Below are 25,884 nucleotides of genomic sequence, written 5' to 3'. Positions count from 1 at the left end.
CGTGTTTAGTTACTTATGTATTAATTTTACTTACTTATTTGTGCTGTTTCTCCACATGTGTGGATTTTCTTTGAGAGACTGAAATTATAGATACAAACTGTGTGTAACTGTGTGCTCATTTAAATGAGCATAACGGCAGGAAAAGGGAATAATCGCGGGTTATAGGAACTTCCCATTCCTTGCAGAAATATTGCATTTTGGAGTCACGTATTCACACTCCAGCCCAGCAGGTGGCGGTAATACAATAAAATGTTGAATGTCAACCGCCTAAAAAAAGAACTCGAGCCAATATTGACAGGTCGTTGCCTGCAGCACTGATGTGAGCGCTGTAAAGGTGTCGGGACATTAGCAGAAAGAACACCGACGTGTCTTTAACAGAAACTCGCCTCCGCTCCTTTAAACAAAATGCTGAGCATGTGTCCGATAACAAGCCTTTTATTTTGAATGCTCTGACCGGACGTTGTGTTTTTTACTACCGGAAGCCTTTTCGTGTTTAGGCCACACTGGATGCAAAAGGCACGAATTTTGGGTGCAGAAACGTTAGCTTCTGTTAGTTTCATGAATGTGAGAATAAAAATAGAAACGGAACCGTGGAACTAAACACACATGGATCCCAACCGTATAATCCAGGCTCTGAAGGGAACCATCGACCCCAACCTGAGGATAGCGGCAGAAAATGAACTCAATCAGGTGGGTGAGCTAAATAGTTTTTGGTTTGCTTGTTTTCTTTTTTCGTTCGAGCCGAGGAGGGCTGCTGGTGTTTGTGGAGGATGGCGGACCGTGTTTTGGGGCTTGCGCTCGGCTTTACCTGGTTAACGTTCAGATGCATATATTAGGCCTAAGATCAGCATTTAGTCTAACCGGTACCCCGACAGTCACTGCGGCAGCTGCCCTGGAGAACAATAGCAGGCAGTTCTGACAGCCATCACGAGCTGACGGTCAGCAGCGGGGCTTCCCAAACTTTCTCATGTCAGCACTGGAGTTCAGGACTTCCTCCAGTCCTCTGTTGTTGCTCCTGCCTTCAATGGCCGAATAATAAAAAGGATCGCAATATTTGGCGATTGAGAGCTTTGCTGAGTTACCCAGAATGATGCAGAAACCCACTAATGTTTATGCTGTGTTATTTTAACGCTGGCTGCATCATGACTGAAACTTGAATTGGTAAATCTTAAATGGGTTTGAGCTGTGGGCATTCACACTGTGTAATAACTCCTTATTTAATTACACATGCATTGTGTGATTATATAAGCTTTACATCGAAGCTCTAAACCCCCCGTTTATCAACTATCACCTGCTGGGCAATCCTCGTTTTTTTTAAAAGGAAAAGAAATCATCGTATCTTCTTCTGTCCTCTTTTTCTTTCTCCATCTCTGAGATCGCACATTACTTTGTGTTGTTTTTCTTTCTCGGAAACGGATCTATTGCACTGTTAGTTTGCAAAGCTATACAGAAAAGGTTGGTGTGTTTGTTGAAGTTTCATTTTAATTTGTCTGCAATTTCAAAAGAAATAACTGTGATAAGTCTTCGATGTCACAACTTTGACATCTTCCTGGATGAATTCATGGCAGGCATAAGATGTACTTCAGGATGCAGAAGACCGAGTAAGACAAAAAGTATTTAACTCCAAATCTTGGAAAGGGGGAGCTGGCCGGAGAGGAGGTGGAGAACAACAGAAGGTTTGATGTGGGATTGGAAAGTTTACAAAGGCCAGAATACATTCACTGACCAACAGCTGAGAATTGCAATCCTCTAGAAAACATCTGTCTAGGATCCAATATTCTCTTGCGAGTGGACCATGAATGGACTTTGACAGAAGTACAAATGGTAATAAAATAATAATAATAATCAATCTCGCACTGTTCAAGACAGAAATGTTAGATGGCGCCAAATTATAAAAACAGTTAGACTGTATATACTGTGATGAAGTGACGCGACAATAAGTACTGATGGCCTGCAGTGTCTGTGGGGTGCTGCAGCTGCATGAGTGGGCCAATAAAAGAGAATCACACCACTAATGCACATAGACCTGCACAGCACAGTCTTTGCATGCGCAGGCTGCAGTCAGCAAAACAGGTAGAATTTTCATATCAGTGTTATTTTCACTCATTCACTCACACTTTCCTCTTTATCCTTTGTCTTTGCAGTTTAAGTGCCTTTACCGGTCACACAGTTACACACTGGTGAATGCTTCAGAGGCCATTTTTAAGAGCTGCAGCTTTGGCATCTTACATTTCATTTCCAAAAACTTTGGGTTTAAAAATGTTTTAATATTGTTTTGAATACATACGAAATTTTGAAGCTGTCCATCTGTCTGTGTTTCAGTCCTACAAGATCATTAATTTCGCCCCTACCCTGCTTCAGATCATTGTGTCGGAGCAGGTAGAGTTTCCTGTTCGCCAAGCAGGTAAGATGCTAACTGGTTTTGGTCACTCTGTTTCCATCATTATTTAGTAGTTAGAAAAATAGCACTGACCTGCTGAGAGAGACTGTTGTATGAGTATGTCTAAAACTAGCTGCCATGGCCTCCCATTTGGGAAGCACTTCACTAGTAAGTATTTGGAGTAGCAGAAGTGTGTCGGAGTGTGTCGGGGTTTTACACCAAACTTGAAAGGTTAAAGATTTGGATCTGCATGTGTGGTTTCTCAGCCTTAAGAAAATATTAGATATCAACAGGCCCTGTGTGTTGGCCCTGCGACAGACTGGCGACCTGTCCAGGGTGTACCTCCGCCTCTTGCCCTATGACAGCTGGGATAGGCTCCAGCGCCCCCCGCGACCCTGAAAAGGATAAGCGGAAGTGAATGGATGGATGGATGGATCAACAGACCAGTGTTTTAAATGGAGTCTTTGTGATTTGTAGAAGCACATAAATAAATGAACAGTGTGAAACTACATTAGCTATATGACCTGTGTGATGATGGTCTGATTGTCTCGGTGTGTGTAGCTGCAATCTACCTGAAGAACATGGTGAGTCAGTACTGGCAGGACAGGGAACCATCTGTCGGGGAGGTTGTCTTTCCCTTCAACATCCATGAGAACGACCGGCAGCAGATCAGAGATCAGATCTTGGAGGGTATCATCCGCTGTCCAGAGTCCATACGGTACATGCACATGTGCATACACCTGCTCACTCAGGACAGCTTTTCCCCTTCTCTTAGATCTTAACCTATTTCAACCATTAAAAGCCCTTTGAATAGTGCCCACGACATGATAGTGACGCCACATATTGTTTTCTTTTTTCTGTAGTGCCCAGTTGACCATGTGTTTGCGAGCCATCATCAAGCATGACTTCCCCGGCCGCTGGACTGCCATTGTGGACAAGATCAATATGTACCTGCAGTCTCCAAACAGCGGCAGCTGGTATGGAACCCTGCTGGCTCTCTACCAGCTGGTCAAAACATACGAGTAAGTAACCTGTTCATGTTCAGCCCACCCACCAATCACGTCTGGAGAGCAGAACGGGTTATTATTATTTTTTATTACATCTGAAATCCTTTATTTGAAAAGATAGTGAAATTGAGGTCAGGGCCCCTTTTTAAGAGTGATATGTGTGCAAAAGAAAAATTGAGTCTTAGGCCAGCGGCCCCCATCCTTTTTTGAGCCACGGACCAGTTTAATGTCAGGCAATGTTTTCACGCTGCGGCCTTTAAGGTGTCGCGGATAAATACGACAAAATAAAATCCTACGACCGAGACAAAAACTGGTATTTTGTAAATATAATAATAAAGATGAATTCACTGTGTAACTTTATTAGCAGCGTCCTCCTGAAATGCTGAAATCCTGAAACAACATGGAGAGTAACATCCTCCTCTCTGCCCCTTAATGCTCCCTGGTCACTATGGTAACATGTAACTATTTCTTTCAAAATAAGACACATGACTACAACACAGGAAAAGACCCAGGGAAGCTGAGTTAACGATAAAAACCCCGAAAACCATAAATTTCACACCAGAGCCTCAAGTCTCGCGGCCCGGTACCGAACGACTCACAGACCAGTACCGGACCGTGGCCCGGGGGTTGGGGACCACATGACTTTTTTAAAGTTCATCTGGCATGAAGCTGAAGTTTTATAAGAATCAGCAGTTTTAATCTGACGGCCATGAATATGGACTGTAGGCTGGATACTTTTTGGTGACCTCATAAATATTGATGTAGAAAAAGATTTCTGAAATTTGTCGAAAGCAGACTGTGGATTTTCAGGCTTGTCATCTGCATATTTGCCTGTAACACGTGTTACATTAAAAATCCAAGTTACAGGAGCAGTGATCATATCAGCACTGAGGCGAAGGAGGGACAGTTTACTGTAGACCATCGTGTGGTTTATCGAGGTAAACGCAAATTAGTTTTTACAGTTCTGAATATTTGGTGGAGAACATATAAAATTGGAGATACTGTGTTGTTAGACAACGAGTATATAAAGCAAATTCCCAGCGTGAAAGCATTCCAAACTGATTCCCGAAGGAAGTGATGTAGGTACGTTTTGAAGGCTTTCCAGAACTCGGATGCTTTTCCTGGATGTTTGCAAGAGATAACCAATAGAAATATGATTTCTGTTGTCTAATTTTGATGATGAAATTTGGGATTAATCTGTGTTTTTCCTCTCCCCAACATACAGGCTGTGTCTTTAGCATTGAGATCTCTGGAAATGACTAATGCAAACCAAGGCTTGTTCTGTTTTAAAAACACTTTCAGAACATTGAAACTTTAAATGTCACAGTGGGGCTAGTCATTTTTGTCCTTATCTGTAGCAAAGCTAGCAACCAACTAAATCGCTTCATTTGAGGTGCATTATAAATCTAGTGGAAGCCCGGCTTATGAAGACCCCATTTAATGAAGAATTCACGTTACGAAGGCCTGTGGTACGGCAAAATGCCCGCGTAACGAAGTAGATAAAACAGAAAATATTAAAAAATTAAATAAAATTCCATAATGTTATGTACATGTATACGTACATATGTATGCATGCATACGCATGCTTTCTTCAACCTCCTCCTTCGTCTTCAGCCAGCATCGCCTCACTCAAAAGGCGATGGAAAAAGGTGCTTTGCCTTAAGAAAAATTGATTCACGAAAGACCCTCTGGAACGAATTAATTTCGTAAGTCGGGGTTCCACTGTATTAATTATTTTACAATTAGTAAAAATGTGCAGCTAGTTACAGTTTACATCTTTGTGCCAGAAAATATAACATTACAGTATGGAAGCCCGTTTCTGCCACTAAAAAAAAGGATCCATAACTCGAAATTTCGAGTTATTAACTGTGACGTCTTTTCCTTGTCACCCGGAAGCTGAAGCCCTCAGGCACAAATGCTACAGCTAAGCTGTATTACATCCAGTCGTGAATGCACAGATTGCTGAGTGTTTTCAGCCTGGCTTCAAAAATGATGAAATCCTTGTGTTATTGGCTGAATCACATGGTGTTACTATCAGCAGACGTACTTGCAAAAGCGCCAGTTTTGAGTGCGCGTTGCTCTGCGCCATATGCTTCCGGGTAACAAGAAAGTGACCTCATTCACGTAGATTACTGATTGGCAGAGCTAACTCGAAATTTTTAGTTATTAACTTGAAATTTGGAGAAATATAAGTCGAAATTTCGAGTTATGGATATTTGTCTTTTTTTTGTTTGGGTGTTTTTTTAGTGGCGCGCTTCCATATTACAGTGTAATGTCATTTAAAGAAATTCTCTCAGACCAGCAAGGCATTATAGAGACAGAAGCAGATAAGGCACTCTCTGCTTCAGTCTAACAGTTGAAGGAGAATGACGTGTACAACCTGAAGCACGTTCTGATTTGAACTGAGATCATTTAGTAAGTATCACGCATGTGTGTGCTTCAGGTACAGGAAAGCAGATGAGAGGGAGCCGTTGCTTGCAGCCATGCAGATCTTCCTGCCCAGGATTCAACAACTCATCAGCCAGCTTCTAGTTGATGCCACAATCTTTTCAGTCCTCATTCAGAAACAGATCCTGAAGATCTTCCATGCTCTTGTACAGGTGTGTGCACGTGTGTGTGCACGTGTGTGTGCACGTGTGTGAGCTTTTTTTCAGATGTTTTCATGTGCTAAAAAGCCAGACACTGAAACTTTGAAATGTCTCATGTCAAAACATGTAGTTGTAGTTGTTGACACATGTAGCTCTAAATTGATATGTTTCCTTCAGTTGTCTTATGCTGAGCTTACAGAATGTGACTGTGGCCAGACTGAATGCTAAGAGGGTGAGAGGGACTACAGTCCTGCACCTTTTTATTCCTAATTACACACTTTTCAATGTGCCCTAAACTCCACTACACTGGTACAAACAGCAGCAGTTGCTGTTTATTCAGATTAACTGTCGTCGTCCGCTGATGTGACTTATGTATTAAGGAAAGGCTCAGAGATGCTTTCAGAAAGTAGACAGGTGGTCGTAATGGAAAGGAGTAAGAACGTACTTCTTCTTTCTTGCAGTATTCGCTGCCTCTCCAGCTGATCAACAACACAGTGATGACTCAGTGGATGGAAATACTCCGAGCCATAATGGACCGAGACATCCCAGCTGTAAGATCCCGAATCATATAGACACAATGTGATTTAACAAATCCAACAGTATGTGACGTCTTGATGCATTCTCAATCATCTAGATAAGGAAATCCCAAAAAGTTGACTCTGTTCATCTGCACGTAGCGTTTTCAGTGGTCACTCGTCCAAGTGACGTCTTCAGTCTCTGACTGCAGGTTTCCCCAATCTTATAAACAGTACATTTGCATAATGACTGAAACCAGGACCACTAGTGAACAATAGGCTGTGAGGTCAGTTTATGAGCTGACCTCACAGTTTCTTGATCATTTTCACATTACGGATCATTAATATGCAAATTTCCAGATGAACAGAATCAACTTTTACATGGTAAATCCTTTTAAGGTTTGGGATTTTATTTTCAAAACTTGTGTATTGCACTTTAATTCTAGTCACAGAATGATCATTAAAGTACTAGCATGCTTATTCTATGCGCTTTCAGCCCTTTATCTGCCTCGCATTACCAATCAGCCCAGCATGGATGCTTGTGGACTGTGGGAGAGTCACACAGACACAGAGAAACCAGCAAACGTTTTGTGCTGAACATTTGTTTTAATAAAAAAAAGTCTATAATGAACTTTTTTTTTAATTAAGTCCAAACAAACCACATTCATTTGGTTTCATATTACACAATCTTACAATTACACACGTGAGCCTGAACTGTTAGAAGCTTACTTCTGCTGAGACATTCAGTTATTGTGAGAGCTGAGTGGCACAAAACGGCATCATCAGTGCAGAAACGTTTTTCCACTGACACAGTGTAGTTAAAAACCCCGTAAATAAAGGTTTCTATAGTATTTCTAGACGCACGGATTAAAATTCTAATGAATGTGTTCTTCACGAGGACCTAGTGCTGACCATACAGTGTGTTTGTTAGGAGACACTGGAGGTGGATGAGGATGACCGTCCTGAGCTGGCGTGGTGGAAGTGTAAAAAGTGGGCGTTGCGCATCATCACGCGACTGTTTGAACGGTGAGTCCAGAAATGCTGCTAAATCATTACCGAGCAGATTTGGGTTTGGCAGAAAGACCTTTTCAGCATTCCTGTATTTCTGATGTGAATCACAGATATGGAAGCCCAGGAAACGTGACAAAAGAGTACTACGAGTTTGCAGATTTTTTCCTGAAGACATATGCAGTGGGGATCCAGCAGGTAAATATGTGTCACTGAGTCTGTTTGAGTTATAGGGAATGTCCGGTAAATAACACTCTGACTTTGATCTTTAATGTAGATTCTGTAGTTGATACGTATCTTTGTGGTATTTGTGCGTTACAGTCAGTAAACATGCACTCTTGTTGTTTTACGTGCTAATTGGCTTTGTTCCTCAGCATGACAGCAACAGGTTAACTCAAGAGCTCTTCAATATCTACTTGAAAATGCTATTTTATATTAGGTGCATTCCAAATTCAAGGTTATGTGATATTCATAAGGCGTTTATGCTGTGCCTAAAGGCAGACAAAAGAACATCTCCTAGATTAAAGGATGGTCGTAACAACCGGAGAGTCCAACGCTAACAACATGACTGGGAGCTGAGAAACTTTTATTAGTGAAGAATTCTGTGCAAGTAAAGACTCTACAGACTCTACCTGAAATGTCTGAAGGATATTTTCGGAGGGAAAAGTGAAGAACCGCTCTGGACTTGCTTGAACTTCAGAGGGAGCTGGAGACTTGGATGACTGCCCAAGAGAGACGGGAAAATATGAGAATCCCTGGTATTACAAAACAGAACCTTGAACCTTGAACAGGCGGAAGATAACTTCCTTGCCATGGTGTTTTTGGAAAACATTAAGAGAGAGGTTGGAAATTCCTGAGATAACGAGTTTGAAAATAGAGCACATGAAAGTTTGGCTTCACAGCCCGACTGAGCCACGAGCGCCCAGCCCCGGACGCCGAGAACCACCAATGCGCCGGCGGCTGAGAGCATCAGCCACCAGCAGGGAGTGTGGTGGGGGGTCCCCACAGATGGGGGGTCCTGAGATGTTCCCAGAGGGGCAGTCTGCCCCCAGAGCCAGGAGATGTTGCCCTCTGCTCTGGGGTGGAGACAAGCAGACCACCCCCGGTCCTGCAGCAGCAGGGAGCATCCCAGACGCCAACTCCTCCCCTCAGCCCCCCACCCCCCAACAGAGAACGGGGGTGTGAAGATCGCAGCAGCGTATTTTACACTGACCAAGCCAGATGAGTCTGCCTGTTGCTGTCTTTACCAAGTCATGCTGGTGATGCTGCCGGCTCTGCATTGCTGGGACAGGCTGAAACGTTTGTCCGCAGTTGCTCTGCTTCGACATCTGCAGTGTTGTTGTTTTCAGATGAACAGAATCAACTTTTGGGGATTTGCTTACCTGGAGTATTGAGCAAACATCAAGACTAACAGTTTGTTGCAACTAATCCTATGAGCGACGGTGGTTATTCATCCTGTGCGGTGTGTTATCCATCCAGGTCTTGCTGAAGGTGGTGGACCAGTACCGACAGAAGCAGTATGTTACTCCTCAGGTCCTACAGCAGTGCCTCAACTACCTCAACCAGGGTCTGTCACACTCACTGACCTGGAAACAGATGAAGCCGCACATGCAGGTAGGACATGCATGAAGGAATATGATCTTTGCCTGTTCCTGATCGGACCAGACCCTCTTATTCAGTTTAGAGCGATCTGAATTTAGTTTCACCAAATACTTAAAGGTACTATTCCACCAAAAATGTCAGGAACTTTAGAGAGGAGTCCTTCGGACTCAGTTCAAAGTTGACTTTATTAAAGAGTAACGAATGGATGCTGACTGAAAGTTGTTCTGTCTGTGATTTCATCATTTAATCATTCACATAGTTACAAATTTCTGCCCTACTTTTTCCACTCTGGTCATTTTTATTGTCTATTTATTTTAATAAAGCCAGTCTTATTTCTCCCTCTTGAATCATCTTTAATCTCATTAATATTATGAAGATTTTGTTTCATGTAGACCATATGCCAGGAGGTCATCTTTCCTCTTATGTGCTACAAAGACGAGGACGAGAAACTATGGCAAGAGGATCCATATGAGTATATCCGTATGAAGTTCAGTAAGTGTTCAAGTATCCTGGTATTAGAGTTGTAATGATACTAGAGTTTTAGTCTTGAATTACTTGTGCACACTCTGGAGTCTCTGCTTAGTGTTGCTGTGGTTCCCCTACTGCTCTGCACAGGAACAGGGGGTCCCCATGTGTCTGTAATCTGCAGATTGCAAAGGCAACAACAGCATATCTGAGTTTGGAGTTTGCCTACCAAAGAAACCCAAAACCCTAAAAGTGAAACTGAGAGAAAGTCATTTTTGGCCATTGCTATAACATTGAGTGGTGAAGGTGAGTGCATGTCATGTCTGGGAATATGTTATTTTTGAGAGTATCCATCTTTGTATCTAGACCTCTATGATGACCATGCTCTCCCAGTCACTGCTGCCCAGAGCCTGCTGTGTAAAGCTGCACGCAAGAGGAAAGAGGTGAGCGGGGGGGGGGGGGGGCATGATAGCGCACATCCACAGGAACCAGAGTGCTTGTACACAGTATGTGGCAGCTAGCCCTTTGCCCAGGGATATTGATATTATCCATCCATCCATTCGCTTCCGCTTATCCTTTTCAGGGTCGCGGGGGGCGCTGGAGCCTATCCCAGCTGTCATAGGGCGAGAGGCGGGGTACACCCTGGACAGGTCGCCAGTCTGTCGCAGGGCCAACACACAGGGACAGACAACCATTCGCACTCACATTCACTCGCACATTCACACCTAGTGGTAATTTGGATTATCCAATTAACCTATCCCCACAAGCTGCATGTCTTTGGACGGTGGGAGGAAGCCGGAGTACCCGGAGGGAACCCACGCAAACACGGGGAGAACATGCAAACTCCACACAGAAATGTGGTGGAATTGAACTCAGGACCTTCTTGCTGTGAGGCAACAGTGCTAACCACCGTGCTGCCCTTTTCCACCCATTCACACACACATTCACACACTGGTGATGGCAGCTACATTGTAGCCACAGCCACCCTGGGGCGCACTGACAGAGGCGAGGCTGCCGGACACTGGCGCCACCGGGCCCTCTGACCACCACCAGTAGGCAACGGGTGAAGTGTCTTGCCCAAGGACACAACGACCGAGACTGTCCAAGCCGGGGCTCGAACCGGCAACCTTCCGATTACAAGGCGAACTCCCAACTCTTGAGCCACGATCGCCCCGTATATTGATATTATATTATAGTTTATTCCACCACATGAAAAAAGGGCTCTTTCTCTTTTCCTGCCAGTGTATTTTATTTTTATTACCACAAGCCACAAGCTTTAGTTTCTGCACACAGATCTTGTAAATGTAATCTGCAGGATGTCCTGTATTCATTTTACAGGTCCTGCCTCAAATGATGGAGTTCTGCCATCGTATCCTGATGGAGCCCTCTGCTGATCCTTGCAGGACGGATGGAGCGCTGCACTGCATCGGAGCTCTGGCTGAGCTCTTACTAAAGGTACACAGAGACACGCACAGGAACTCTAACGAGCACTTTTATCAAGTAATCAGCTTCAAGATTCGCTGCATTTCTGCATGTCTGGTCCTACAGAAGCGGCTGTACAGGGAGCAAATGGAGCTGATGCTTCAGAACTACGTCTTCCCCTTGCTTAACTCTCCTTTGGGTTACCTGCGTGCCAGGGTGAGTGAACCTTCCTCCCTCCTTGGTAGAGCAGTGTAAGAGTGTCATGATGGCTAATAATGTGTCACCACTGAATGAATAATGTGGGTGCAGTTTAATCCTGTATGTATAATTTTCACCCTGTTTTTATTTCATAAAACTAAAAAAACCCCATATTATGTCCAGTTAAGGTATTTGAGTTCTATATTAAATTGAACTGCGTGTACAAACTCATCATTTAGGTTTAGGACCTAAACTGGAATAATTCCAGTTTATTTGAATCATGTATTCCAGTGGCTATTGAAACTAATGAAAAGTATGCAATAACCACTGGTAGGGCATATATTCATTAAATGAAACTTAAAGATGACCTTTTTTTGAGGAATTATTTACATTATTTACAAGCTGCACTAGAAGCTGATGTGGACTAGTGCTGTACTGCTTTCACAAATTTGACCAAGGTGGAAATTGTATGGATGCTGTACAAACTTGGGATACTCTCCTTTGTTAGTCCTGCTGGGTGTTGCACTCCTTCAGTCCGCTGCGTTTCCATGACGAGCTGGTGCTGAGGAATGCTGTGGAGTTGGTCAAACAGGATCTGATAGATGACAAAGAGATGCCTGTCAAGGTGGAGGCTGCCATCGCTCTGCAGACGCTGGTCAGCAACCAGGAACAAGGTCTGTGGAGGACAGCTGATTCACTCCTGTGTGTTAAAGCTGACATTTGTACAATGCACCTTACCAGCTTGACTGAAATCAGAATCAGTCCCATCACAGGGTTGTGAAAATGAATGTTTTGAGGGAGGTATTAGCAGGAAGTTATAATAACTTTGAAAAGTAACGTGATATTGGCTTCGATTTTTCAGATTTTTTTTTCTTGTAAATTTCTCTCGTTTTTCAAGTTTGGTTTTATTTTCTTTCCCATCACAGGCCCAAGCTTCTATTTAAAAATAATGTGTGTGTAAGAAAGGAGACATGGGTATTCCTTTAAGTAGGGATTAGAGACTGGTTGTCATTGTAGTAGTAGAAGCACTTATGAATATTGGTAGAACATAAACACTGATAAGTGCAAATATGATCATCTCCCATACACAGATTTAGTCTCATTTTCTCACTCAATCTTTTCTCATTATAAAGCGAAGCTGTACATCAGGCCTTACATTCGGCAAGTCATGCAGGAGCTTCTGCATGTGGTCAGAGAAACGGAGAACGATGACCTGACCAACGTCATTCAGAAAATGATCTGCGAGTACAACCAGGAAGTGGCCGTCATCGCTGTAGACATGACACAGAACCTGGTAGGACGACAACACAGACTTATTTTGTAGCTTAATCAGGTATTAAGGAAGCATGCAGCATCCAGGTGTGTGTGTGTGTGTGTGTGTGTGTGTGTGTGTGTGTGTGTGTGTGTGTGTGTGTGTGTGTGTGTGTGTGAGTGTGAGATTGTGGGTTTGTTTTTCTTCTCCTGAGTAAGACACAGATGAAGCTACTTTTAGGTTAAGTTAGTTTTATTTTAAGTTTAGCTGTGATCTGGGGTAAAACTCGTGAAAAACATCAGGGCAAGGTAAGAGTTAAGATTAATGTGGATGTCCACAAAATGAATCAAGGTCAGTGAAGTGATGGGAAACACCACTGTGTGTGTTCGGCAGGCAGAGATCTTCACAAGAGTTCTACAGAGTGAGGAGTACGAGGAGAACGAAGATAAGACTGTCATGGCTCTTGGTATCCTCAGTACAATTGACACCATCCTCACCGTAATGGAAGACCACAAAGAGGTCTGAGGCGCACACAGCAAGAAGTATTTGAATTTGGGACAGTGGTGAATGTAATATTTGACGCATTATTTCTTTTCATCTCTCAGATCACACAGCAGCTAGAGGGGATCTGTTTGCAGGTGATTGGCCTGGTCTTGCAGAAACCCATCATAGGTATGGCAGGTGTGTGTGCACGGGCAGTCCAAAGAGTGTGTTTTGTTTTGTTTTTTGGCGGGGGGCGGGGCCTCCCTTTTCAAATTCTGTCGTCCTCCACATTTTCACACTTTTCCCTCGTCCTAGATATTGCAAGTGTTCCAAATTTTGTTAATGAATTAATTTTGTTATTTCAAGTAAATACATTCCTTGCTATCTTTATCAAGAGCCACAGTGATCTCTAGATTATTTTTCCATGTCTACTCAAAGGGAAGCAGTCTCATACACTGGTGTCACGTTTTATCTCCTGCATTTAATGGAAATATGTGTAGAGATTGCATGTTCATGCTGAGTGGTCTGTAAACAGCACCGAGATGACTCTGTTTCCTGTTAGTGGTGTTGGATTGTCTTTCTCTTGTATCTCAACGATGTGGCAGAATATCATTGTCATTCTTTAACCACTGCAGAATTCTATGAGGAGATCCTGTCACTGGCGTTTGGCCTTACCTGTCAGACCATCTCCCCCCAGATGTGGCAGCTGTTAGGCGTCCTGTATGAGGTCTTCCAGCATGACTGCTTTGATTACTTCACAGGTATGTCCTACACCCAGTTTCATCTCCACTAACTCTTGACTGTATGTGGTATTTTCCTCCTAGATACGTGCAGAAGTTGTATTTGTGTTGTTTTGTCCATAAATTTTCAAATTATATAAAATACGTCTGCTTAAGTTCCTTCTAAACGTGTTATTTAACCTAATTAACCGTCTGCAGCTGCCCAGAAATTCAGTTTACTGTGTCCAACAGGAAATAGAGGAAATTATCTCCCCTGAGAGGCAGAAACAAGCACATATTTCACACGTTTAAAATATTAATCATAAAACAGTTTTTTGTTATCACAATAGCTGTGAAACCACAAATTGGTAACAACAAAAAAAGTGACATGTAGCCACATTAAGACAGTGACACATCAGCCTATTACCATATTTCAGGGGTGGCCAACCAGTCAGAGACCAAGAGCCACTTTTTTTTTACTGTGTTACCGCAAAGAGCCACATCATACGCATGGGCACACATGAACATCACCCATCCTTTCCTCCCTCTCTCTCTCTCTCTCTCTCTCTCTCACACTCACACACACACACACACACACACACACACACACACACACACACACACACACACACACACCTCTGCTCAGCCAGATTTATTGTAAATGTCACACACCAACATGATAATGACAGAAATGGACTCCTACAGTACTAAAACCACAGGCCAGTCATTTTCAACAATGAACATTGTGTGCACTGTCTCACACACACAAACTCTCAGTTCAACCAAGTCCACAAACAAAAATATAATAATCTACAATAGCATTTACTTTTATAATGCATGTTGTTTAGTGGGACTTCTGGCATTCCTTGCCTTGAACAATCCTCTTTAAATCTGGCTTGTATTCCGTTGTTGTCACTCGAAGCAATTCTTTCACATGTGTGTCAGTCAGAACAGATCGATGCTTTGATTTCACATGTTTTAGGGTAGAAAACACAGACTCGCAGACGTATGTTGACCCAAACATTGACAGTATCTTAAGCGCAGCCCGTTTGACATTGGGGTATTTTTCCATTGGCACACTTTTCCAGAACTCAATGGTCCCTTCCCTTAAAGCAGGTTTCAATTGGTCCTCTTCACAAAGATCGATCATCTCCAACTCAGCCGCAGCTTCATCTGTGACTAGCGGGACTTTCAAACAGCCGGTCTCTGCATTAAATGGGTCGACGAGGAACGTAATCTGTGGCCTTTTCAATTGTAGATCATGGAACCGGGTCACGAAGCTTTCGTGCAAGTTTTCAATCAGCGTTGCATATCTGGCTCTTTGCTTACTCAGGGCAGCACTGGCGACTTGCCCGCTGGCTTTTAGCAGAGTGGGAAAATGCGTTAAATCTCCCTTTTGAATATGTGTCTTGAACAGCTTCAGTTTGTTGACAAATGCAAACACACTTTGCACTAGGTCAGGGAGCATTTTTAACTTACCCTGCAGGGTCAGGTTCAGTCTGTCCAAGTGACACAGCATGTCGACCAAAAAGGCCAGATCCATAATCCACTTGAGGTCCGAGAGCTCGGGATAGTCCTTGTCCTTCTTTTCCATAAACAGTTTCACGGCATCCAAAAGCTCAAAGAAGCGAGAGAGTACCTGGCCTTTTGACAGCCACCTCGCAGTGCAGCGGCAGGTCACCTGGAAGCCCTTGGTCCAGCTCAGCGATGAGATTCTTGAATTGCCTGTGGTTAAGCGCATGTGTGCGGATATAGTTGACGATTTCCATCACAGGCTTCATGACGTTATCTAAATTCAATGATTTAGACACGAGTTGCTCCATGTGGATGATGCAGTGGAAATTCCAAAAGTCAGGAATAGTTTGGTCAGCTTTGCACAGCCCCACAAGCCCGTTCACAGATCCCATCATGGCTGGTGCTCCATCCGTGGCTATTGCAGTTAATTTCGTTATGGGCAGATTTGCTTTTTCAAATGCAGCCATCATGGTTTCTTTCACATCTATGCCACGGGTTCTGTCTTTTAATGGCACAATATCCAGGAGTTCTTTGATCACACAATCGTTTGACACAGACTGTGCAAATATTGCCCACTGAGGCTTGTCTTGTATATCACAACTCTCATCCAATGCGACACTAAAATACTCACATGCTTGAAGGTCAGAGTGCAACTGTGATTCAATAGCCGTGTTAATGTCCGATATTCTGTGTTCAACAGTGTGGCGGGACAGTTGGACGTCTGATACCATGCGTTTTAATTTGTCGTTTTCAGGAGACAAGATTTCAACAACATCACTGAGGCATTTTTTAACGAACTCCCCTTCATTGTATGGCTTTTTAGCCCGTGCAATGTTCCAAGCCAGCTGATAGGATGCGAGCGTTATGGTCTCTGACCGCTTCGTAAATTTTTGGAAAAACTGTATCTGCTTTTCTGCCTGACTTTTCAAAGTGGCCAACTCGTGCTTGCGAAGTTCAGTCCCTTTTGGAAATTCCTGGTCGATGTTAGCATGGAGTGAGCTGAAGTGGCGCTGAAGATTTGAAGCTTTGAAATGCGCTAATGACGTCTGACATATAAGGCAGAATGGCTTACCATTGCGTTCAACAAAAAAATATAAACTCTCCCACTCTGTTAAAAACGTCCTGTGTTCATCTTCATATTTTCTTTTTGCTGTGCATTTTTTTCCTGCCATTTTAAGGGCGAACTTGCTCCTACTGGGAAACTTTGCGGTATTTTCATCTCACACACATGCGCATTTGATGAAAAATACCGTATTGAACTCAAGCGAAGCGAACGCGCACATTTTAAAACAACAACATAAAAAAAATCAAAACACAAACATAAACTTTGATATGAACGTAAGAGCCGCATGAAACCAGGCAAAGAGCCGCATGCGGCTCGAGAGCCGCGGGTTGGCCACCCCTGCCATATTTATTAAAGAAATACACATTTGTGTTTTGTAAGTTTGACTGCTGTGTTGGAGTTTTTACACGTCTGTGAAAACCCCAGACAGCTGCAGATGATTCAAATGATTTTTGTGTGAATACACAGAGGTTGTGTCACATAGTTCCAAGAATATGAAACATAAATGACTATTAACTTAATAATAATAAAACTCTTGATTCATGTTGGGTAAAGCTTATATGAAAACACTGTTGGAGTTCAAAGTATGAATTGTGTTTATGTCACAGATATGATGCCGCTTTTGCACAACTACGTTACTGTGGACACGGACATGCTTCTGTCCAGTCCGAAGCACTTAGAGGTCATCTACAGCATGTGCAAAAAGGTCTGGCTCCAGATGTGTTGAACTGTGGTTCACAGAAATATCATCAGGAACAAACATGCAGCTTTTTTCCAATGTTGTTGCTGCATTGTGACCAGTAAGCCTTTTTGTTTAAGGTATTGTCCATGGATTCGGGCGAGGATGCAGAGTGTCATGCAGCCAAACTGTTGGAGGTTATCATCCTGCAGTGCAAAGGCAGAGGCATTGACCAGGTCAGGTGCAGCTCTGTACCTTTATTTTCCACTTATCACACAGCCAGCACCGTTTCCTTTATTTCTAACGTCCTGCAGCCAGAACACTGAAGTGTCGCTAAGTGTTTCTCTCTGTCGGTGTAATTATGCCCAAAGCTGGGAAGCCAGAGTCATGCCAGTTTGTTCACCTGCATGTTTCAAGCACACTGTGCTTCAAACCACATGTTGCTGACATTCTGAGGAAACAGTGCAATGTTTTCTGCTCTTTTGTTTCTACAGTGCATCCCTCTTTTCGTGGAGGCAGTGCTTGAGCGTTTGATGCGGGGGGTGAAATCCAGTGAGCTGAGGACAATGTGTCTCCAGGTTGCCATTGCTGCTCTCTACTACAATCCAGCCCTGCTCATCCATACGATGGACAACATGCACTTTCCACACAACCCGCAGCCCATAACCACACACTTCATCAACCAGTGGATGAATGACACTGAATTCTTCTTGGGGTAAGGCAGCAAAGAGAGTCCTTTGATGCTAACTACTGAGTTAGGGTAGAGAAATTCTGGATCAATGTTCTCTTGTGATTTTAAAAATTTCATGTTGTGAAGTTTTTGAGTGAAGCTGTGATTGCTATGAAGGGAGGGACAGTTTAATTCAGTTTTATTGCTTTATATATTTATTTATATTGTGATGTAAAGATCCTGCAGCAATAACAAGAAAGTCCAGACGGTTTGACGAGTTGGAGAAAGAAGTCGTTTTCCTGTGGCTCTATATCAGGAAGATTTATGTTTTCATTTTAAACACAAATTAAATAAATTCGACAGCTAATCAGTGAGAAATGTTGATCACTGAACCATAGAGACACCGTGTCATAGATTTAGAACTGTTTGGATCTGTTTTTCTGAGCTTTGAGCAAAGCCAGACTGTTTTCCACCTACTTCCAGTCTAGCATCACTGTAACTCCAGCTCTGTAATGGGCACCCACATACCAACAGGTGTTCTTTCATTAATTCTTTTAATTAACAGATGACAGTTTAATTTGTGTGAACACTCAGAAACTGCCTTGTTCTGATTCACTCTACAGACTCCATGACCGTAAGATGTGCATCATCGGACTGAGTGTGCTAATCGAGCTTCCTAGCCGGCCAGCAGTGCTGGATGCAGTGGCTGCCCAGATTGTCCCCTCCATTCTCCTCCTTTTCCTGGGCCTCAAGCACATTAATGCCTCCCGCCTAATCAACAAACCAGAGCTGCTTGCCCGTGCAGGGGCTCAAGACGAAGACCAGAATGGTGAGAATAGAGCAGAAAGCAGGAGGTTGGCACCAACAACAGAAGAAAGAGTCAGTCAAATTAGCCACTGAACTCACCAGCGCTGAGTGTAAATTAGCTGCACTATGTTTCTCACTCTCTGCTCTACTTTGCTTCGGTTAAAAATAAAGGAATTGGGTCCTTAAACCTTCTCTACCTCTGGTGGGTCACACTCATAAATGTATTTGCTGTTATTGTTGTGATTGAGGCGTCATTCTTTTACTCGGACATGTAAATATTTTGATTCGAGTGTATTAGTTTTCTCTTAACTGGGTTGTCAAAAAAATTGATGCTAAAAATTAATATTGAATTCAGATACTCATTTGCAACAATATCGATATCAACTGTGCCGTCTTTGCCCCTCCAGCTGCACACAGCTGCACACAGCTGCACACAGCAGTCAGACAAACAGCTCCTCCCCTCACTAACAGCTGAAGTAGTTTTTCAAGAGGTCAGTAAAGCTCACGGTTCAACAACAACGAAGGAAACGGTTATCATGAATGTTAACTTGACCGGTGCACATTTTAACATTTAATGTATTTAAAATGTGTTTCTTATTTAGTTGTAGCCAGCTGTGTGGTCAGTTTTAAAATGCAGGCAGTGACTGCATGTGTTCAGTGAGCGTTCTGAATAACCTGGGGTATTAGTTATGCTCTTCTGCAATATTTAAATGTTAGGTATTTTGCTGTTTGGCCTTTGTTTTTATTAGTAAGTTCTAAAATATTGAAATCATTTGTCAAATGAAAACCAGCACAGCTGTTAACGGAAGCTGAGCGGGAGGTCGAGGCACGGTGTGCCGGGAGTGCGGTGTTCCCCCTGGCTCTAGTGGGCCGCGACCTCCCGGTCAGCTTCGAGCTGGTGGGTAACAGACGTCTCCGAAAACGTCGGAGCACTTTTGCAAATATGTGATGTCTTGATAAACTGAGCAGATATCTGAAGTTTACACAGCTACATTCACGGCTGAAAATATGTTAAAAGTTTATTTTGTGACCCAGAAAGAGAAACATTAAAACTAAGAAGCTGCTGCCACTTTTGGAAACTGGAATTGGCTGGGCCACGCTATGAATTCTGGGATAGGTTGGGCCACAAAGGATAGCAACTTGGCCTTCAAATGTGACCTGCAAAGGATGTGACCTATTTTACGAGATCTTGCAAGAGTAACTCGACATGATCTTCATGTGTTTTTTTTCTCCACTGTCCCTTGCAGGGCTCCATATTTAACCACTTCAAAGCTAAAGATCCAATGTTACCAAAAAATAAAAAATAATCCTGATTGTGTGGAAATACATAAAAGACTGAGCTGACTATAACTGTCAGCTTCTTTAGAGATTTCAGCAGCAACTAGTACAATGTCTCATTAGACTGCACTGTGCTACCAGGTTTCCTAACGGCCTAGCTTGTAATTTTGTAATAGCTACAGACTAAAGGTTACATTACACCCTTACAAAAAGATGCTGTGGTATTCTTTCACATAGGAAAACTCTTGGGAAGATCCTGTTCACAAAGTTGCTTTGGTGTCAGAACCATAAGCAGTTGGTCTGTTGACCACGACCCACCTATAGTGACTCCCCTCTTCTGGGCCAGCACTAGTTTGTGAGCCAGTCCCCAAATCAAACTGTACGCTGAAAATAATCTCTCTTTAAATCCTGGTACCTCACTCTAAATGGCTGTGTTTGTTTACGGCAGAGGAGATTCCTAGTGATGAAGATGAGGTGAATGAGAATTGTAACACCATGCAGCAGCAGTCCAGTATGCCAGCAGGCCAAGGAGGCGATGATGATGACGACGATGAAGATGACTATTGGGATGACGATGGTTTTGAGGGAACGCCTCTGGAGGAGTACAGCACGCCTCTGGACTACGACAATGGAGAGGACGAGTATCAGTTCTTCACGTCTGCCCTGCTCAGTAGGTCATCATTCACGTGTTAGAGAGAACCTTACTGTTTGTTTCCGGGACACTGGGAGCAGATCTTCGGGTCCTTTAGGAAGCAGCATGGTGCTTCATGGACCGGGCTCATTCAGGTGCAACCAAGATCTAGGAAGTTTCGAGAAAGGGTCAACAGCGTGGCCCCTTCTTCAAACCATCTGTGTGTAGTTTTTGTGCTGCTGTTAGAGAATATTGTTGACTTGGAGGTGGGTGATGCTTCTTAGTTGTCTCACTTTCACTCCCCTACTCGTCCACGCCCTGCTTGCAGTGACTGTGGTGCACTACAGTTTGAGGCCCACTGCCTCTCCTTTTATACCATTTTATTCTTTACTTAAATATTTATTTGTTCACTCACTGTGACAAATACAAGACATTATCGTAACCTTCAGAAACCAGCCTATTGCAACTGCATGTTTACATTCTTGCTCTGATTGGATTCGTTGAAGTTGAAACTTTTTAATATCACATACAAAAACATTGCAGTGGGATCAGTTCATTGCTCTGCTGTATTTATGCTGTTATTTTTCCACATAGTTTGGTAACGAAACAGGATAAACACAGATGGGACCGTCCTTGACAAAAATGTGATTCTCAGTAACTTTTTTGTAAAGCAGTATAACCCATTTATAGCAGCATATAACGCCTGCAAAAAGATAGATTGCATGTCTCCCTGGAAGCCCTAAAGATTAGTTGGAAAACTTATCAGAGGGCAGTTAAGGCCGATAAACACTCCTACTTTTCTCAACTTATTTCGGCCAACTCTCATAACCCTCGTGTTTTATACAATACTATAAATTCTGTACTTAACTTGGAGGGTTATGACCTGTTGCCGTCCTCTGAGGCTATGTGCAATAAGTTTATTACCTTGTGGACAAGATTGCTAGCCTGAGGCCTCTGATCCCACCTATTGTTGAGCCGGCCATGTATGCTCCTTGCTCAAGCCTATTCTCTGCTTTTGCACCGATTTCTCTGCGTGATTTAGAGGAGTTGGTGCTACATGCTAAGCCCTGTGGCTCCCCGAACGATGTTGTTACTCCCCGCTTTCTCCAAAAAGTATTTCCCATCATTGGATCTTATATCCTGAAAATTATCAATACTAGTCTGTTAACCGGTCAAGTTCCTAGTGGGTTTAAACATGCAGTTTAAACCCCTTACTTAAGAAACCTGGCCTTGATAGTTCTATTATGTCAAATTTTAAACCTCCAAGCTTCCCCTTTTAAGCAAGATCTTGGAGAGGATTGTACATACCCAGCTGTTGGATTATTTGAATGACTCGCAACTGTCTTCCAATCTGGTTTTAAGCCCTTTCACAGCACAGAGACAGCTCTTGTTAAAGTTATGAATGACATTCTTGTTGCTACTGATCCTGGTAAATATGCTGTGCTTGTGTTACCTAACCCTAACCCATGACAGCTGCATTTGACACAGTGGACCACGACCTGCTGATCTCCTGCTTACACCACTGTGTGGGAATTTCTGATTTGGCATTGACATGGATAAAATCATATCTTTCCGAAAGTAGTTTTTGTGTCAAGCTGGGGCTGGCCGCTTCCTCTGTGGCCCCTCTGCTTTGGGGTGTGCCCCAGGGACCTATCCTTGGGCCATTACTTTTCTCGCTGTATTTACTCCCCCTTGGTGCGATTTTTCGTAAACACGGAGTGTCATTTCATTTGTATGCCGATGACTGTCAGCTTTACTTACCTTTTAGTCATTTGGATACCTCCCCATGTCAATCACTGCTTGACTGTCTTAGCGATATTAAATTATGGATGGCAAATAATTTTTTGAATTTTAATGGTCGCCCACATCGCTCTACTGATACCCCAGATGTTGATTTTGGTGATTTGACCTCTCATCTGAAAAGTTCAGTCACTAATCTTGGTGTTAAACTTGATTCTGCGCTTACTTTTGAAGGTCATGTAAATGGGGTGGTGAAATCAGCTTTTTATCACCTCAGACGCCTGTCGAAGATTAAGCCTTTCCTTTCCAAACCCAATTTGGAAACTCTTATTCATGCTTTTATCAGCTCACGTCTGGACTATTGTAATTCCCTTTTAAAAGGGGTCGGGTCGGGCACCTTGTCACGGCTGCAGTTAGTGCAAAATGCGGCGGCGCAATTTTTAACCGGTAGTAGGAAATTCGATCACATCACTCCAGTTCTGGCTTCCTTGCATTGGCTTCCCATTGATTTTAGGGTTCGTTTTAAGGTCCTTTTATTGGTTTTTAAATCTTTAAATGGTCTGGCTCCTGTCTACTTCTCTGACTTGCTGAAGCCACATGTTCCTCCTCGCTCGCTCCGTTCAGCTGAGCAGCTGCTGCTGTCGGTCGCTAAGTCGCGGCTGAAATGCAGAGGAGACCGAGCGTTTTCAATTGCGGCTCCGATGCTCTGGAATAACCTTCCCCTCCAAATTAGACAAGCGTCATCAGTGCAGGTCTTTAAGTCCAGATTGAAAACCTATTTTTATTCCCTGGCTTTTAACTCTGTAGGAAACTGACACCTTCTTATTTATTTTATTGTATGTAATGATTTGATGGTATTTTTAATTTGGTTGTTGTTTTGATCTGTGTTGTTCAGCACTTTGGTCTGCCTGGTGTGTTCGTAAAGTGCTATACAAATAAAACGATGATGATGCATGAAACCACCGTGACACTAGAGCTGTGCTGTGTGTTTGTCTGTGTCTGTAGGGGTCCAGAGTACTGATCCAGCATGGTACCATTGTTTGACGGCTGCGCTCAGCGATGACCAGAAAAAACAGCTTCAGGAGATCTACAGCATCTCACAGCAGAGGAGGAGCACTGCAACTAAGGGCCAATGGTGAGAGACGACATGAGGAGAGAAGTTAGAAAGACGGGAAGAAACATGCTGAAAAAATTGTAATTGACTCGGTGCATGCGTTACCGCATCCAGGGGTCCGGTTCAGCTGTTCAGCTGTTCTGGCCGTTTGCTTAAGCCCACGGTCCTGGACTACAGGGAGTGCAGAATTATTAGGCAAATGAGTATTTTGTCCACATCATCCTCTTCATGCATGTTGTCTTACTCCAAGCTGTATAGGCTCGAAAGCCTACTACCAATTAAGCATATTAGGTGATGTGCATCGCTGTAATGAGAAGGGGTGTGGTCTAATGACATCAACACCCTATATCAGGTGTGCATAATTATTAGGCAACGTCCTTTCCTTTGGCAAAATGGGTCAAAAGAAGGACTTGACAGGCTCAGAAAAGTCAAAAATAGTGAGATATCTTGCAGAGGGATGCAGCAGTCTCAAAATTGCAAAGCTTCTGAAGCGTGATCATCGAACAATCAAGCGTTTCATTCAAAATAGTCAACAGGGTCGCAAGAAGCGTGTGGAAAAACCAAGGCGCAAAATAACTGCCCATGAACTGAGAAAAGTCAAGCGTGCAGCTACCAAGATGCCACTTGCCACCAGTTTGGCCATATTTCAGAGCTGCAACATCACTGGAGTGCCCAAAAGCACAAGGTGTGCAATACTCAGAGACATGGCCAATGAAAGACGACCACCACTGAACAAGACACACAAGCTGAAACGTCAAGACTGGGCCAAGAAATATCTCAAGACTGGTTTTTCTAAGGTTTTATGGACTGATGAAATGAGAGTGAGTCTTGATGGGCCAGATGGATGGGCCCGTGGCTGGATTGGTAAAGGGCAGAGAGCTCCAGTCCGACTCAGACGCCAGCAAGGTGGAGGTGGAGTACTGGTTTGGGCTGGTATCATCAAAGATGAGCTTGTGGGGCCTTTTCGGGTTGAGGATGGAGTCAAGCTCAACTCCCAGTCCTACTGCCAGTTTCTGGAAGACACCTTCTTCAAGCAGTGGTACAGGAAGAAGTCTGCATCCTTCAAGAAAAACATGATTTTCATGCAGGACAATGCTCCATCACACGCGTCCAAGTACTCCACAGCGTGGCTGCAAGAAAGGGTATAAAAGAAGAAAAACTAATGACATGGCCTCCTTGTTCACCTGATCTGAACCCCATTGAGAACCTGTGGTCCATCATCAAATGTGAGATTTACAAGGAGGGAAAACAGTACACCTCTCTGAACAGTGTCTGGGAGGCTGTGGTTGCTGCTGCACGCAATGTTGATGGTGAACAGATCAAAACACTGACAGAATCCATGGATGGCAGGCTTTTGAGTGTCCTTGCAAAGAAAGGTGGCTATATTGGTCGCTGATTTGTTTTTGTTTTGTTTTTGAATGTCAGAAATGTATATTTGTGAATGTGGAGATGTTATATTGGTTTCACTGGTAAAAATAAATAATTGAAATGGGTATATATTTGTTTTTTGTTAAGTTGCCTAATAATTATGCACAGTAATAGTCACCTGCACACACAGATATCCCCCTAAAATAGCTAAAACTACAAACAAACTAAAAACTACTTCCAAAAACATTCAGCTTTGATATTAATGAGTTTTTTGGGTTCATTGAGAACATGGTTGTTGTTCAATAATAACATTATTCCTCAAAAATACAACTTGCCTAATAATTCTGCACTCCCTGTAGTAAGAGACCCTACTGGGTGTTTGCAGAGGGGCGGACCACTAGGGGGCTCCATTCACACCCAGTGAGAAGGGAAGGAGAGGGCTAATGTGTTTGCCGCCTTGTGAGTTCAGTTGTGTGAAGCCGAGATTCAGCGTGTTAGTTCAAAATGTGTTAGCACCAGTCACAATTGCAGTGTTGGCGGCCATGGTCTTTCCACACTCGCCACAGCTGGGGATTGAAACTAGGTCGCTCTAGAGCCCTGAGCTTTTCCACACACAGCATCAGGACACGGCACTGACAGTGGGCTATTTTAGCAATCTCTTATCAAAAGCCTCCAACGAATTTAACAAGCAAAAACAGTAGAAAATAAGTCATTCAGTTTACAAATCTTGTGGGTTTTGTCGTAGCAGAGGGAGAAGGATGCAGTTTTAAACGCGTCGCTCAATCCTGAGCCGAGTTTCATCTTGTGTTTTCAGAGCACTGAAGAAACAGATGGGCTGCAGAATCAGGAGAGGGGTCAAAGAAGAGAAACGCTGCTCTGAGCTGAAGTGTACTTCAGTTCAATCTGAACGATGTCAGTCTACATCCAACCATATCTGAACAGATCCCACCAGAACCAGAGTTTCAGTAGACCTGGATGGAGTAGCAGGGGCTGGTTTCAAATCACAATAACTGCTGATTTGCTGCACTGCTTCAGACCCCCACTGGAATAATGCTTTCACTGGGACAGGTCCACCGCCTGTGAGTGTGTGACGGTGTCTCTGTGTATACTTGAGGAAAAGATCTGCATTATAAATATAAATGTTCTTGACCAGCACAATTCACAAAATATTTTGTACAGTGCAGTGCTTTAATTTGTAACTAAGTCAGTTGTGTTTTGTGTTTGTCTCTCAGCGAAAGTGTAAAAAACAAAACAATAAAACTGCGTCGGAGTGTTTTTGTATGTACTCTAAGAGCCTCTTTCTTCTCTGGGCAAGAAGAGTCCCTTTCTGTCTGCCTGCGTTGTACATAGACTGTGAATGGAAACGAGATCAGAGGTCTT

General features: G+C 43.3%; 1 protein-coding gene across 2 annotated transcripts; it reads left to right on the top strand.

Annotated features, from left to right (window-relative positions):
- Window positions 1-292: 292 nt before the first annotated feature.
- ipo8 (importin 8) lies at window positions 293-25,779 on the top strand (the record flags this gene model as incomplete). Of its 2 annotated transcripts, XM_080887512.1 has the most annotated exons (25): window positions 294-690; window positions 2,323-2,404; window positions 2,942-3,098; window positions 3,244-3,402; window positions 5,831-5,987; window positions 6,437-6,526; window positions 7,422-7,516; window positions 7,612-7,696; window positions 8,978-9,112; window positions 9,493-9,592; window positions 9,932-10,008; window positions 10,904-11,020; window positions 11,114-11,203; window positions 11,694-11,859; window positions 12,319-12,479; window positions 12,831-12,956; window positions 13,043-13,109; window positions 13,556-13,681; window positions 16,826-16,923; window positions 17,037-17,132; window positions 17,391-17,611; window positions 18,190-18,395; window positions 20,100-20,321; window positions 23,028-23,157; window positions 25,319-25,779. In XM_080887512.1, coding segments are annotated over exons 1-25 (3,048 nt in total). In that variant the 5' UTR covers window positions 294-606. The 2 variants fall into 2 exon arrangements, with proteins under 2 accessions (XP_080743637.1, XP_080743638.1); XM_080887511.1 differs by lacking the exon at window positions 25,319-25,779 and having other exon boundaries at window positions 293-690; window positions 13,043-13,118; window positions 23,028-23,161.
- Window positions 25,780-25,884: the final 105 nt, after the last annotated feature.

Source organism: Rhamphochromis sp. 'chilingali' (assembly GCF_963969265.1).
Source record: "Rhamphochromis sp. 'chilingali' genome assembly, chromosome: 7".
NCBI lineage: Eukaryota > Metazoa > Chordata > Actinopteri > Cichliformes > Cichlidae > Rhamphochromis > Rhamphochromis sp. 'chilingali'.
This window is presented reverse-complemented; position numbering and strand designations above follow the sequence as displayed.